Source organism: Oratosquilla oratoria, chromosome 12 (genome assembly GCF_046742065.1).
Source record: "Oratosquilla oratoria isolate Oo_2021 chromosome 12, ASM4674206v1, whole genome shotgun sequence".
NCBI classification, from domain to species: Eukaryota; Metazoa; Arthropoda; class Malacostraca; order Stomatopoda; family Squillidae; genus Oratosquilla; species Oratosquilla oratoria.
The window spans coordinates 49,822,073-49,835,150 of record NC_134788.1 but is presented as its reverse complement, the minus strand read 5'-3'; the positions used below and the strand labels follow the sequence as shown (position 1 = coordinate 49,835,150).

Sequence of the window (13,078 nt, the reverse complement as noted above, 5' to 3'; positions counted from 1 at the left end):
TCTGAAAAAGAATTAATAACTAAATTCTATTAAAAGGAAACGTTGGTTAGAATATTGTATTTGTTCCTTTTGTTGTCCGCATTTTTATGATTTTATAGTAATTATTATTATTATAATTTGTGTTTGGCTACACTAAATTATTTTATTTGCATTTGTCAGTATCTATTCACCAACCTTGTTTATTTATAGAGTAACATTTTGAGCATTTCTCATTTGTGCAAATATTGTCAAATATAAGACTAAATAAATTATGATAAACGATACTGAAGGAAATTCAAATAGAGTCATTTAATTTAAGAGTCGTTGATTTGAGTTGTGCTTTCACTTTGCATCGAACGTCGAGTGATGCTCATTCTTTCTCTCTCTCTCTCTCTCTCTCTCTCTCTCTCTCTCTTACAAGATCTCCACTGGCGGTTCTTGAATTATGTTATTTTTGTTTCATGCACGTTGTTGTAATTTGATGGTTGCGTTATTTCTTAATTTGAATATTGTTGATAATGGTACGACCCTACAGACTATTTCTGACAGATCGCTGTAGTAATGAACATCTTGTTGAAGGGTATTTTAAGCCTAATTTGCTCGTGTAATAAGCGTGAAAATAACTTGCAATGAGGAGGAAGGTTCGTCCCGTAGCAAGCGACTTTCGCTCTTATGACACAAGGTCATTAGGCCTAAAATGCATGGGAGAGAAGCGAAGGTCGGTAGAGACGACAGCGAGGGTCGGGAGCGTTGTCTTCCGCAAGTGAATTTGGGCTCAATGTACGCGTGTCCGAAGTGCGAGAGTCGGTTGCAAAGGAAGGGACGTCGGCCTGAATTTTTGGGAAGGGATTTTAGGCCTAATGGGCTCGTGTGATAAGTATCAGTTTCCTGTGTGGCCTGTTGCTCCAGGGACCCTGCGACTCGCTGGCAGTCCTTTGACCCCGACGGAACTTATAATTCCTAAACCTTTCTGAAAAAAAAAAACGTCGAGTTGTACGATAATTACGAAAGGGGATATATTGGGAAGAGGAAGAGAAATGTTCCTTTGCTTTACCACGGCCGCTGTCGATAGGCGCGTGCGCATCTGTTGGAGAAGAGAAACGGGAGAGGGAGCATCTGCTAAGTGATCGATCTACCAACCAGGATTGGGGGGTCGTTCTTAATTTCTCACGTTTATACTGCCATAAATGTATATGTTTGTACAAACCGCCGTCAAACAATTGTATTACAGACAAATTAAATTAAGAATATAGTAATGTACGTGACAGCGCACAGGTTCCTGGTTTCTGGTGGTATCTGGCATTTAGCCAGAACAAGAGATAATCCTCTCATTCGGGTACATAAATTCCAAATAAGTAATTTATTATGTTATATATTCTTTTATTTGCCTTCATTTATTATATCTGATTATTTTAGTGTTTATTCATAATGGGAAGGAGAACTTTGTGAATTCGATTCTGTTACGAAAAATGTTCATTTTGAACCAACAAATGTTGACATTCATTTTGCCACTGAGCGACGAAATGTTTGGTTGTAGATGTCGCCAACAGATTTTATTAAATTGAGGGAGATAGAATTATTAGAAAGACCTGATGAGTAATCAATCTAGAAATTTCCTTGTCAGTTATTTTGTATTTTCATTTCCATCAGTATATTTAATAATAAAACTAGTTATTGTAAACAATAATGTAGCAACAGAACAAAAGGGAAATATGTGTTGGTATAATTCTGAAGTTTTGTTGTAACTTGGGATTTGCCAGACGACTTTTCAAATTATCGACATGTAACGGGAATTGGAGAGGACACATATTATGTTCTATTCCATTGTGTGTGACAGGTATTATATTTAGGTAAATAATGCATATGCCAATGTTGTTGTTTTCTTACAAGGGAGGTAGCAATATATATATATATATATATATATATATATATATATATATATATATATATATATATATATATATAAACCACTCCCACCCATTCCATCCCCAACATACTCCACTCCCCTCCCTCCCTCTTACTCGTACCTTGGTTCCTCCTGGATAACGGGTCATCCCTGCATCTCGCCCACTGCCCTGGGTCAGAAGCATTGTCGCAAGACACATCGCATCCACAGCAAGGCCGCTTCATTAAATCGGCGACCCCCCCCCCCCTCTCCGTCCCCTCATGCAGAAATAGGGAAGACGGAGGTAATTCCCTTCGGGCTGCGTCAATTTATTTCTCACACAAACTCCCCCACCTTCACCCCCTTTCATGCATCACAGCATCATCCATACATAACCCTTCTCCATTCACCCCTATCTTCTGTTCTCTCCCGACTTTCCTCGACAGACACTCCCCTCTTTCCCAATGCCCCGTTTACCCTATACATCCACCTCATCCTTGGTCGCCCTCTCATGTTCACCCCTTCCACCTCTGCTTTCCACACCTCTTTTACTAATCTTTCTTCATTCATTCTTTCCATGTGTCCAAACCATCCCAAATACTCCTTCAACCCCATCTCCCAACTCCCTCTCCACCCCGTCTTTTCTCACTCTCTCCAGCCTTGTAACCCCTATCATACTTCTCAGACGTTTCATCTCAAATATGTTTAAACTCTTCCTTTCTTATGTTCCATGTCTCTGCCCCATACAATATCCTCTTAGCATCCATTCCGTATTTTTTTAGTAGATGAAAGTCTTCGTGCCTCTGGTCCGTAGAGGTAACTCCAAAGTCCCTTCCTACGCTAGATATATCTTTAAAACTCGCCACATTTAATGGCTGGAGGACTTGGGTGCGTGCGAAACCCGCCGGGTAGGTGTGGGAACTGGACCACGTGACAATGGTCATGTACGCATGGACTTCATCGACGTGACGTCATAGTCGTCTCTATTCTTGGTGGGATAACATTTATTTCTTATATTTCCATTAATTAAAAACATTGTCGACCCTGTGGCATTATATATATATATATATATATATATATATATATATATATATATATATATATATAATGCAGCACTTATATTTTTGGGTGAAGGGATTATTTGACCACCATTCTTGTTAAATCGCTGTGTAGATACGATACGAGTATGCCAATAGAACTATTACTCTTCAGATGTATCAAGTGTCACCGTAATAGTTTGGTTCGAGTGGAAATATTACGTTGCAGAGATGACTTGCATAATTCACTTGATCTATGCATTGAGGCCAAGGCAGCAGCGATGGCAATGGGACTGTGAGAATAATCATCTGCGAGGAAAAAAAAAAAAAAATCCAGGCCTACCGACTCCACGAGAGGGTGTGGCTAGTGACGTCATGTCGCTTCAATGTATGGCGTAGGTATCGAGCGGGATTTATTTCCCAAGCAAGTGAAGCTATTATTTTTTTGTATTGGTATATTTTTTTATGGGTATGACTATTGCGAATATTAATTTGCGGACAGGAAAATATAATGGAAATTATGTTTTATAAATTTGTTATGTTGTTTTTATTTATATATATTTGTTTCTCACCTGTCAGCTGGAAATGGCGGGAGAGTAGAAAGCACTGGTGACGTAACGTCGTGCAGACGGACATAATTTATTTCTAAGTGCATAAGTTCTTAGAATAGCATAGAGGGTGATATAACCATGCACATAATCTATAAAGAAAATATTGGGGTTGATTGTTAGATAAAAAAAATCGTTAGGGTATTTATATAATAGGGTGATTTTTATAATACACAATTCTGAAAACAGTTATTGTACATTGCACTTATACTCAAACCCTCAGCCCCTTTAGTTTCTTGTTCTTTAAAGATCGGAGACATGTACATTGCTCAAGGGGGTACAGTAACAGCTTGCATTATCTTAGACGTTCCTACGAACCAGAGGCACGTAGATGAACTTAAATCTACCCTCAAGCAGTGACCGTTAGCTGGGTCCACGGGCACAGTCCTGAGCTAGGAGCCGGTTTCGGGAAATCGGGAGGAGGTGGAAGAGTGGGTGGGGATGGTCCACCACGGTCAATAGCTCTGTGATAGTGCCGCTATCCCCCCCCTCCTCCTCCTCCTCCTTCTCCACTTCTTCCGCATTAGCAGGTCTTGGGTACGCGTGTGATATTTCTCTCAAAGATAGAAAGGTGGCTTTCAAGTTTATTGAAATTCCAAAGTTTTTTTTTGTTTTTACTGTAGATCCGACATTTTATTCTAATATGTTTTTCGTTCTCAACTTCGTAATTCGTATTTATCATGAAAAATTATAGAATTTATGCATAAATACTTCTTAAATAATTTATTATCAACTCATTTTGAGACCATAATATTATTGATAGAATATTGGCTCAAAGTTATTCTCTCGACACACGCAGTATTGTGCGATCCGGATTATTGCGCCATTGTATCGAAAGTATAGGTGAAGTCGAGTGAGAAGGAAATTTGTGAAGTCCGTTTTATTGACCATATCCGTCCATGGCTGCATAGTCGACATGACGTCACTGAAAAAAGAATGTTAATACGAATATTGAAATGTTATTCACAAACCGCTTTTATAAAGGCCGATGTGAAATGTTCGTGAATGGTGTATTATAGAAGTGGTACCAAGATTTTATGCGAAATATATGTCCAGTTTTGATAGTAGGAAGATGTGTGTACACACAAATACACATACGCATACGACACACACACACCCATATATATATATATATATATATATATATATATATATATATATATATATATATACATTTATACACAAGGATTGTTATTTATATAGTTATTATCCCTGTCGGCAAGCAATTTTATTGACACGCTCAATTTCTTGGGTGTAGCTGTATTCTCACGAGCTAGGACCACGCACATGTTATAGCCCCGTCCCCCTCCCACCGGCTCCCTCCCTGTGTCACGTGGACCTGGCCACGAGCCCACGTGACCCCACAAGCAGAACTCTGTTCTCTCTCTTCCTCTTCCTCATCCTTCATCGCCTTCTCCTCGTTTGCCTCAGCGTAAAAACCGTTATTATTATTATCATTATTAATGTTATTGCCATGATTATTTTACTTCCGTGACTTTCGTGCATGTAGCCCCTACTCCCTCCCTCCCACACCCTCCACGTCCCCAATACTCTGTAGTATATTTTTTCCACGCGTTGCCTTCCCTCTCCTCCTCCCCCCTCCACTCCCATTCCTTCCAGTCGCTTCGATTGCACTCGTGATGAACATTAACGTTGATTAATTTGGTAGCCAGGCGATTTCTTTAAAACTGATCTCATGTATGCTTTCACGATTGATTAATACGTATTAGCGATAGTGAGGATGTCGTCTCAGGTGAATTAATTATTTACAAGCATGTACACGCGTGCACACCCTTTTTAAGAATAAAAAAAAACGAAAAATCATGACGTCACAGTCTCTGACCCAAATGTCAACAGTCGACATGAAGGGGTCCCTTGTCATGCCCCAAGGATGCGTCACGACGAACAAGTAGTCCCTCTCCCCCTGATGTCACATTTGACACGTTTTCACTTGAACTTAACTTTTGATATCGATTTTAGTTATTCATTCGTTTTTGTATACTTATCATATTTCTATTTCTGCATGAGCGAGAAAAAAAATTTCAGCTTCAGCGCACAACAGACCAGGGCTGCAAATGGTGTCAGGGTAGAGATATATCATCTCTCGATTTTGTCGTCTGTCGTGGAGGCGGGAAGGGTTGGCGGGAACGCCAGTCCGCTTGTGGGCTGGGTGGCATAGGTACGGTAATGGCTAATCGCGCAACATTACAGTACACGTCTTTGTCATTGGGAGTTACCTTTGAATAAATAACACCACTAAATTTAGGATAAAAAATAAGGATAGTATATATATGTAGTCGAAGTTGGTCTTTTTTATCATTTTTACTATTTGTACTTTCTCAAATCGAATTTGTTTTTTCCCTTGGTAGACTCGAATTATAGTTTTATCTAAAATGTTCTTTGCTTTATTTTATTTTCTATACTCGTTTACAGGTGTGTTTTTTTTCTTTTCTTTTCTCTAATTATATATTTTTCTTTGCAGAGGAGCTACGACAGCATTTGCTCTCGCCCAAGTGGAGTGACACGCCACCGCCCAGCGGCTTTCCTCCACTCGCCCTCTTCCACCTCCACTTCCACCACTACCACCAACTCCCCTCCCTCCCCAACACCCTCCGACTGCTCCTCTTCCACCACCACTACTTCATCTTCCACCACAACGACGACAGTCGACATCCGAACGACTGAGTCGACTTTGACTTCGTCGTCGTTGTTTCCTCAACTCACCTCCACGCTTCTTTCCCCTCCTCCCGCATCCCCGACCCCGTCCCCGGTACCAGCGACTCCCCAACCTCCTTCCTCCTCCTCCTCCAGTCTTCCTTCTCTGAGCGATGTGCTCTCCTCCTCCTCCTCCCCCACCTACACCCTGGCTGCCCCTCCCCCGGCCATCTCCCCGCCACCGCCCCTCCCCCCTCCCCTGCCCCCTCCTCCTCCTCCAATGGCTCACGTCGAAGGGGAGTTGGACCAGCCCGGAGCTATCGTCGTCTCGCCTGACGAGCTGACGACGACGACGACAGACCTCTTGGGCAGCGAGGCCAAGAGGCCCCGGCTGGACCCTGCCGCCGCCGCCGCCGCCGCAGCGACGCCCATGGAGAGCGAAGACGCGGGTTTGGGGTCTCCCAGCACGCCCACGACGGAGCCAGCGTCGCCCAGTACTCCTACAGAAGCTGGGGGGAACAAGGAGTCGTATGCTTCTCGAAGGAGAAGGTTCCTGCGCACGGCCGAGGTGAGGGAGGAGGAGTGGGTGGGGTGTTTGTATATATATATATATATATATATATATATATATATATATATATATATATATATATATATATATATATATACACACACACACACGTGTGTTTGTGTCTGGTCATATCACCTTTAGGGATCGCATAAACAGGTCAGCCGTTTAGCGCGCATCTCAACGCGCAGTGACGTCGTCACGCATATCTAGCGGCAATGCACGCCCCCTTAGTTGACGTCATCATCATATGACCTCAGAGCTGTCCTGGTTGTCTCATCAACTCGTTTATTTTGTTCTTCTTGTCCATATTTCAAATAGAATAAATTATCTTAGTTATTTTATTTTCTTATCCATGTTTGAAAGCGTAATACACGAAAAGGGACAAGAAATGTAATTATATATTTGATGCCTTCTCTCGTCCCGTAGGTGCTACGTGAGTCTGGTCTGCTGGGCATCACCATGAAAACGGCCGAACTTCTGCGAAAGAACCAAGAACTCCAGCGAGAAATCGAGCAGCTTCAGGCAGAGACGAGGAAATTCGTCGTTTCAGTCTTGAGTAATCCAGAAAACAGGCCGCTTCTGGATGCCATCCACTCCCGCGCTCAACTGTTCGAGGTAAATATAAAGTGGGGGGGGAAAATCATGGCGTCATAATCCTCAGAACAGGCGACATGACGTCACTCTTAGGCTCCGCCCCCGAGCAAGTGGATGGGATTCGTGTACTTAGACTTTAAGTGGGAGGAGGAGGAATTAGGGCAGCCTGTGTAGGTTATGATATCATTGCCTGCCTGGACTCGTGTGCTCTTGTTTAGCAAGTGACAGCAACGTGAAGGGAAGCACGGGGTCTGGTCACATGGCTCAGTCCGAATGCTTGCGCGCCATTTAACGTGATTGAGTTCACAGCAACTTGATATCACATTTCATTGATAAGATAAATTAAATCTATAAAAAAAAGATAAGATTCATGATAGACGTTTAATGCAAGGGCAAGCATGCGTGTAAATGTACGTACGCGGTGTACACGACTCACGCACGCATACGGACACGGGGACCAACAATCACAACTGCATCGGTGAAGCAAAGTAGTTCATGTCGTTTTTTTTTTTTTTTTTTTTTTTTTTTTTCACGTGGATAAAGCATCAAACACCCGGTAAATAAACTTAATTATAGCATAATATTCCTTAACTTTTGTCGCATACGTAAATCAAGATTCGGTACGTTAACTTGCATTTTGTGTTCGATGTGGCAGTTGTAGGGGGGTCATCACACTGGGCTATTTTTCCTTCAACATCCTACCTCCAACCTCCATTTGAATATAACTGGTTTATAGACATAGATAATCTCCCGGAAGAGGCTGTGCCGTCTGTGTCTCGGGCTTCTTCATCACCGTCATCACTAGTTTGACGGTTGACGATACGTGTGACGGATAACATGTGCCCTGTGATTACTTACTTGGCGGTTACTACAGAACTTCTCCAGTTGATTTTCAAACTTTTACATTTTCACATTTCACCCCTGATCCTGGGATGATCAACAGGCTTCTGGTTTCGTTTTAAGAGGGCGTGAGACCAAATTAGGAAAGTGTTAGGCTTCGTTGAAGACAAACTCAGATAGAGAGAATTTGTTTAGAAATTAATGTTGGGCGCCAATGGAGGAGACGGTGAGGGGGGGGAGGTGACGACTGTGAGTTTCGAGTTGTGTCCCAACTTAGTCTGCATGCGGAATGGGGAGGTGAGAAAGCAAGAAGCAGCGAACCAGGCTCACTGTGTGATGCTCCGAGGCGATCTGAATCCTCGGCGTTCGTCCAGCCTTTATATAAACGGGCTGGTCATTACCCTTGCTCATAATTGGCGTGAGGTCAAGTGTGATGCCTGGGAAGTCGGAGGCAAAATGATTAACGCCGGTGATTCACGAAGACGGAGTATGCGTTCCTCAATGAATCTAGTGTTCATCGTCACGTGGCTGGCCGAGGCGCGGGTTAGCCATCGCTGGCCGAGGCTGGCACTGCACATGTGTTTCCATAAGTAGGCTTTGTGGTGCCCCACGTGGTAGACCCGAGGTGCAGGTTAGTCATCGCTGGCCGATGTTGGCACTGCACGTGTGTTTCCTCAAGGAGGCTTTGAGGTGCCCCACGTGCTAGACCCCGGCAATGGGGCCTCACAGGGTCCGTCTTAAGCGGTCCATACACGATCAATTATATTGCGCAATTTCATTGTCAATACTCTGAATTGACACCTATATTCTTGATTTCCAGTTATATTTAGATTTGAATGTTACCTGTCACCCCAATAGTCCAATGTTTAATTTCTTATTTTGTTTTGTTTTTCAGGTGATTGTTCCTGGGTCGAGAAAAATCATGGGTTTCCCGCCAACGACACTACCCGCCATGGATAGCAAGACTAGCTCCGTTTCCTGTTCCTCCTCTTCCATGACCACAACCACCTCCACGACGACGACAACAATGTCGACAACAGAACACACGACGCTTACAAATAACGAAAATAGTGACGTGGATCAGGTGCAGTCGGCGGGTAGTAAAGACGTTATGATGAAACTTGACGAACAGGCCGTTGGGTCCTTGCCTTCCCTTGTGGATGAAAATATCATTAATCCCAACGCAGTTTCGAGTTTCCTTAGTCAGAACACTTGAAGGACTATTTCTTCGCTTCGTAATTTATTTATTGTGATTTCTCTAGTGAGGGACACCGTCATTGTGTTATACATAATTTTGTCGTGCCAATGGCGTTTCAGACGAGCATGTTGCCAACAATATATCCACCATCTTGCTCGGAGGCGGAGCTTATGAGTGACGTCATGTCGCCTGGTCTTCGCAGCAAATGACAGTGCGTCTGATTATGACGTCATGACGACTTTTTTTCTTTCTTTCTTTCTCAAGCAGAACGCCAAGAAATGTGGATTTTTTCATTTTATCACGACATGCTACATCTTTTGTGTTATTCACAACTATGGTCTTGGATCACGTGTTGGACTAATGATCGACAGCTATTATCCTCCGGATGCTCAGAGCTGGGATATGTTATGGCAAATAATCGTGCCCAGCATAAGATAAGAATGAATGGAGCAATAGACGTAAATAATAAATTATTTATATTGGTTTTTTCTATTTTCTTTTCTTTTATACAAGTTTATCTACGTATTTTTTGTCTGGTTGGTGCTTTCCTTCTGATTCGAACGTAAAGTCGCGTCAGCCATATGTTTGAAACTGGGTAATCACAATAGCTTCGTTGATGGAGTATTAGGAGTCACTGATCCTGGTGCATCGGCTTCAAAGCGTCATTGCAAAATATTCCTGACAATACCTACTGCCGCAATCACGCATATTTGATTCGTGAAAGGAATTGGCATCCACTATGTCGATTCGAAACCCCCACTACAAGACACACCTGGGCTGGATACCAGTGCGTGTTTATTCTCTTTTTTCATGTGATTCAATGTAGTTATCAACTCGATAGCTACAGCTTGCAAGCAATACCAAATACAGAGGACGGAGTGCTGCTTTTTTTTCCCCTGCATGCACCAGTGTAAATAATTCCAGCCTGTAAATGGTTGCACTTTGTCTTCTATTAGTGTATATACGAATTATAGATCTGTGGGAAATGTTGAAATCTTTAGTTTTGTGTTCACAATGAAAGGCTGCTGTACGTGCTTGTGTTGGAGTGGTCGTAGTCTTTTATTTATTTATTTATTCTAGACGATGACTACAGTCTTTAAAAAGGTGTTTGATGGTAAAGTATGAAAACATACGAAACAAAATTGAAAATATATATATTTTCCAAATGCTCTGCCCCCGAATTAACTAGATGCCACACTGATTTACAGTAAATCCAGTTCAGTAGGGGGAATGCTTGTACGTATATTAACGTTCATTTTGGGTCTTCTCTCGGTAGATTGGTATTTATTCTATCCTTCTTACATGGACTGGCAGTGTTAAAGGGAGATAATGAATTTAAATAAAATTAAATTATGGTCGAACAGTTCCTAGTACTTTGGTATTTTACTGCATGAGCCTTCTTCAAATGAAATAAGGACAACAGCATCAAAATGTGTGATTGAAAACTGTTCAAAGCTTACAGCACTAATTATGATCTTTTATATACATATTTTGTCTGTTATCTGAGCTATTACAAGTGTATTTGCATAAGCTTAAACAGTGCTACCAACTGTGAAAAATTTACATTTGGAGAATTTAAGTCATTCATTGATAGAGCTCAAGTACTCGCACTGAAGTTATTGTTCTTAATATATTATGAAAAACTGTGTACTTTTATTCTCAACACTGCTGCTGTGGGTAAATGAATATTATTGCAGCAGCCACATTTCAGATATATTCAGCTGTGTTGGTACAACTGTGGCTGTTCAAGTAAATATTATGCCAGTGTAGGTTGTGTTTATCAGTTTCAACAAAAATTCAGTTGGGCTAAGAAACAGATACGGGGGTTTGCCTAAAGTGCAATATATGTTAGAATCAAAAGTTATTTGTTAAGAAGAAAATGTAAGGGAATATGGGACTAGTTAAACCAAATCATTGATTGTTACATGTTTTAAAATGCATCAACTTTTCTGCCGAGAGTCGATTTTCGGTTTCGATTTTTGTGGCTGGAAAGTTGATAATTGACCAAGAATGGTAAGAACTGCATTCCATATATGGTACCGTAGTAGGAGAGGCAAAATTAACTTGTTTCTAAGATTATTTGTGCTTCCTTGTAAGACCATGAACATGTCTGAAAAAAATGGTAAACATTATTTTAGGGAAGTTGGTAGTAAATTGTCCCTCATTGCACAAAATATTTTTGCATCACGAGTTAACGGTTTATGGGGCTTAGAGAACTACAAGAGTTAATTAATTTATTAAAACTGGAGGAAGTGGATGTGATAAAAGTAGTTTGTGGGAAATCAAATCCCAAAATTTTCAGTATCATTGTTTGGTCCATGGCAGTTACTTTATATTGCCCAGTGATTTTTTATTTTATTTTTTTTTTTATTTTTTACATACCTCGTGGCTAGCCGCCGCTTCTGGCAAATTAAATCGGCCAGTCACACTCATTCCCTGTTACACGTGCAGCTTGTCACAAATTACCACATCCCATTCTGTAAATATTGTCGCATACGGTCACTTGAAATGTAGCATGTTAAATAAGGTGCCAATTGTATATATAATACACATATTGTGGATTTTTTTTATTTTGTTCTCGATAGAATGAGTGAAAGTGCCGTAATGTAAATACCGAGGTACAAGAATTAATACAGAAACCAAAAAGGACGGTTCATGGTCTGAAGTTATGGGCAGGTTTTCGGTATAAAAGAAGTTATATTTTAACGTCAAGACTCGGGTGTTGTGGAATTAGATTAACCCATTAAACTCCGATGACAAGATGTCTTGTCATTTGGTCAAATAAAACAAAAAATCATAAAACATCAAAATGTTTGATCAAACACCAGAAAAGTATGACGTCAGTGTCCTCGCTTCGCTCGCGAGCGAAGCGAGGACTGACGTCATACTTTTCTGGTGTTTGATCAAACATTTTGGTGTTTTATGATTTTTTGTTTTATTTGACCAAATGACAAGACATCTTGTCATCGGAGTTTAATGGGTTAATACGACGGGTTTGAAACGAGAACGTGTGAAGAGACGAGTTGGAGCTACAAGGCACTGGTAAAGACATTTTTTTTTTTCCTGTGGTTTAGATGCAGAGCCATCTTCTTTCAAATGGTGCCCCCCACCCCCTCTTTGTAAAATAAACGTAAAAGATAATCAGATGTTTCAGTTTCCCGAACACGAATAAATATGTTATTTATCCATTATCCGTTATATTATCTGTTCGCTTGCTGAGCGGGTTAGGATGTCGTCACTTGCAGTTATCGTCGATGTCATGGTGGTTCGAACCATCCACCGGCGAGTTGAACCAAGGGCATGGTTCATTAAATTACACACTACAGAGTATCCTGTAAGGGGTACCAACCCAGCTTCCTGGTAAGGGGGACTTTGCGACATTCAACCAAATCATTATTATTTGGCTAAACATTTTACCAACCGATCTAACGATCTGTACCTGGGGTCAGGAACTGCCGTTACAAAATATTCATTTCTATGTAATGCTAGAAACCTAGATATAGTATACCCCTGGATATAATGAACGATATAGGGACGAGTCTTTCGTTATATCGGAAGATTAAGCTGCAGAAAAAACTTCCTACCTGCAGGGATTACAGAACCAAGGAACAAGCCGAGCCAAGAAACCGTTAGTGACAAAACCGTAGAATCTTTTAACCCATTAAACTCCGATGACAAGATTCTTGTCATTTGGTCAAATAAAACAAAACA

At 41.3% G+C, this 13,078-nt stretch overlaps 1 protein-coding gene across 1 annotated transcript in view; it reads left to right on the top strand.

The window, feature by feature from the left end:
* The window catches only part of LOC143031698 (uncharacterized), a 10,770-nt gene extending 918 nt beyond the window's left edge, over positions 1-9,852 (top strand). The window contains exons 2-4 of the mRNA XM_076195868.1: positions 5,992-6,732; positions 7,162-7,350; positions 9,065-9,852. Coding sequence (XP_076051983.1) covers positions 5,992-6,732; positions 7,162-7,350; positions 9,065-9,385 — 1,251 coding nt within the window. The 3' untranslated portion in view covers positions 9,386-9,852. The remainder of the gene's footprint in view (positions 1-5,991; positions 6,733-7,161; positions 7,351-9,064) is intronic.
* The last annotated feature ends 3,226 nt before the right edge of the window (positions 9,853-13,078 follow it).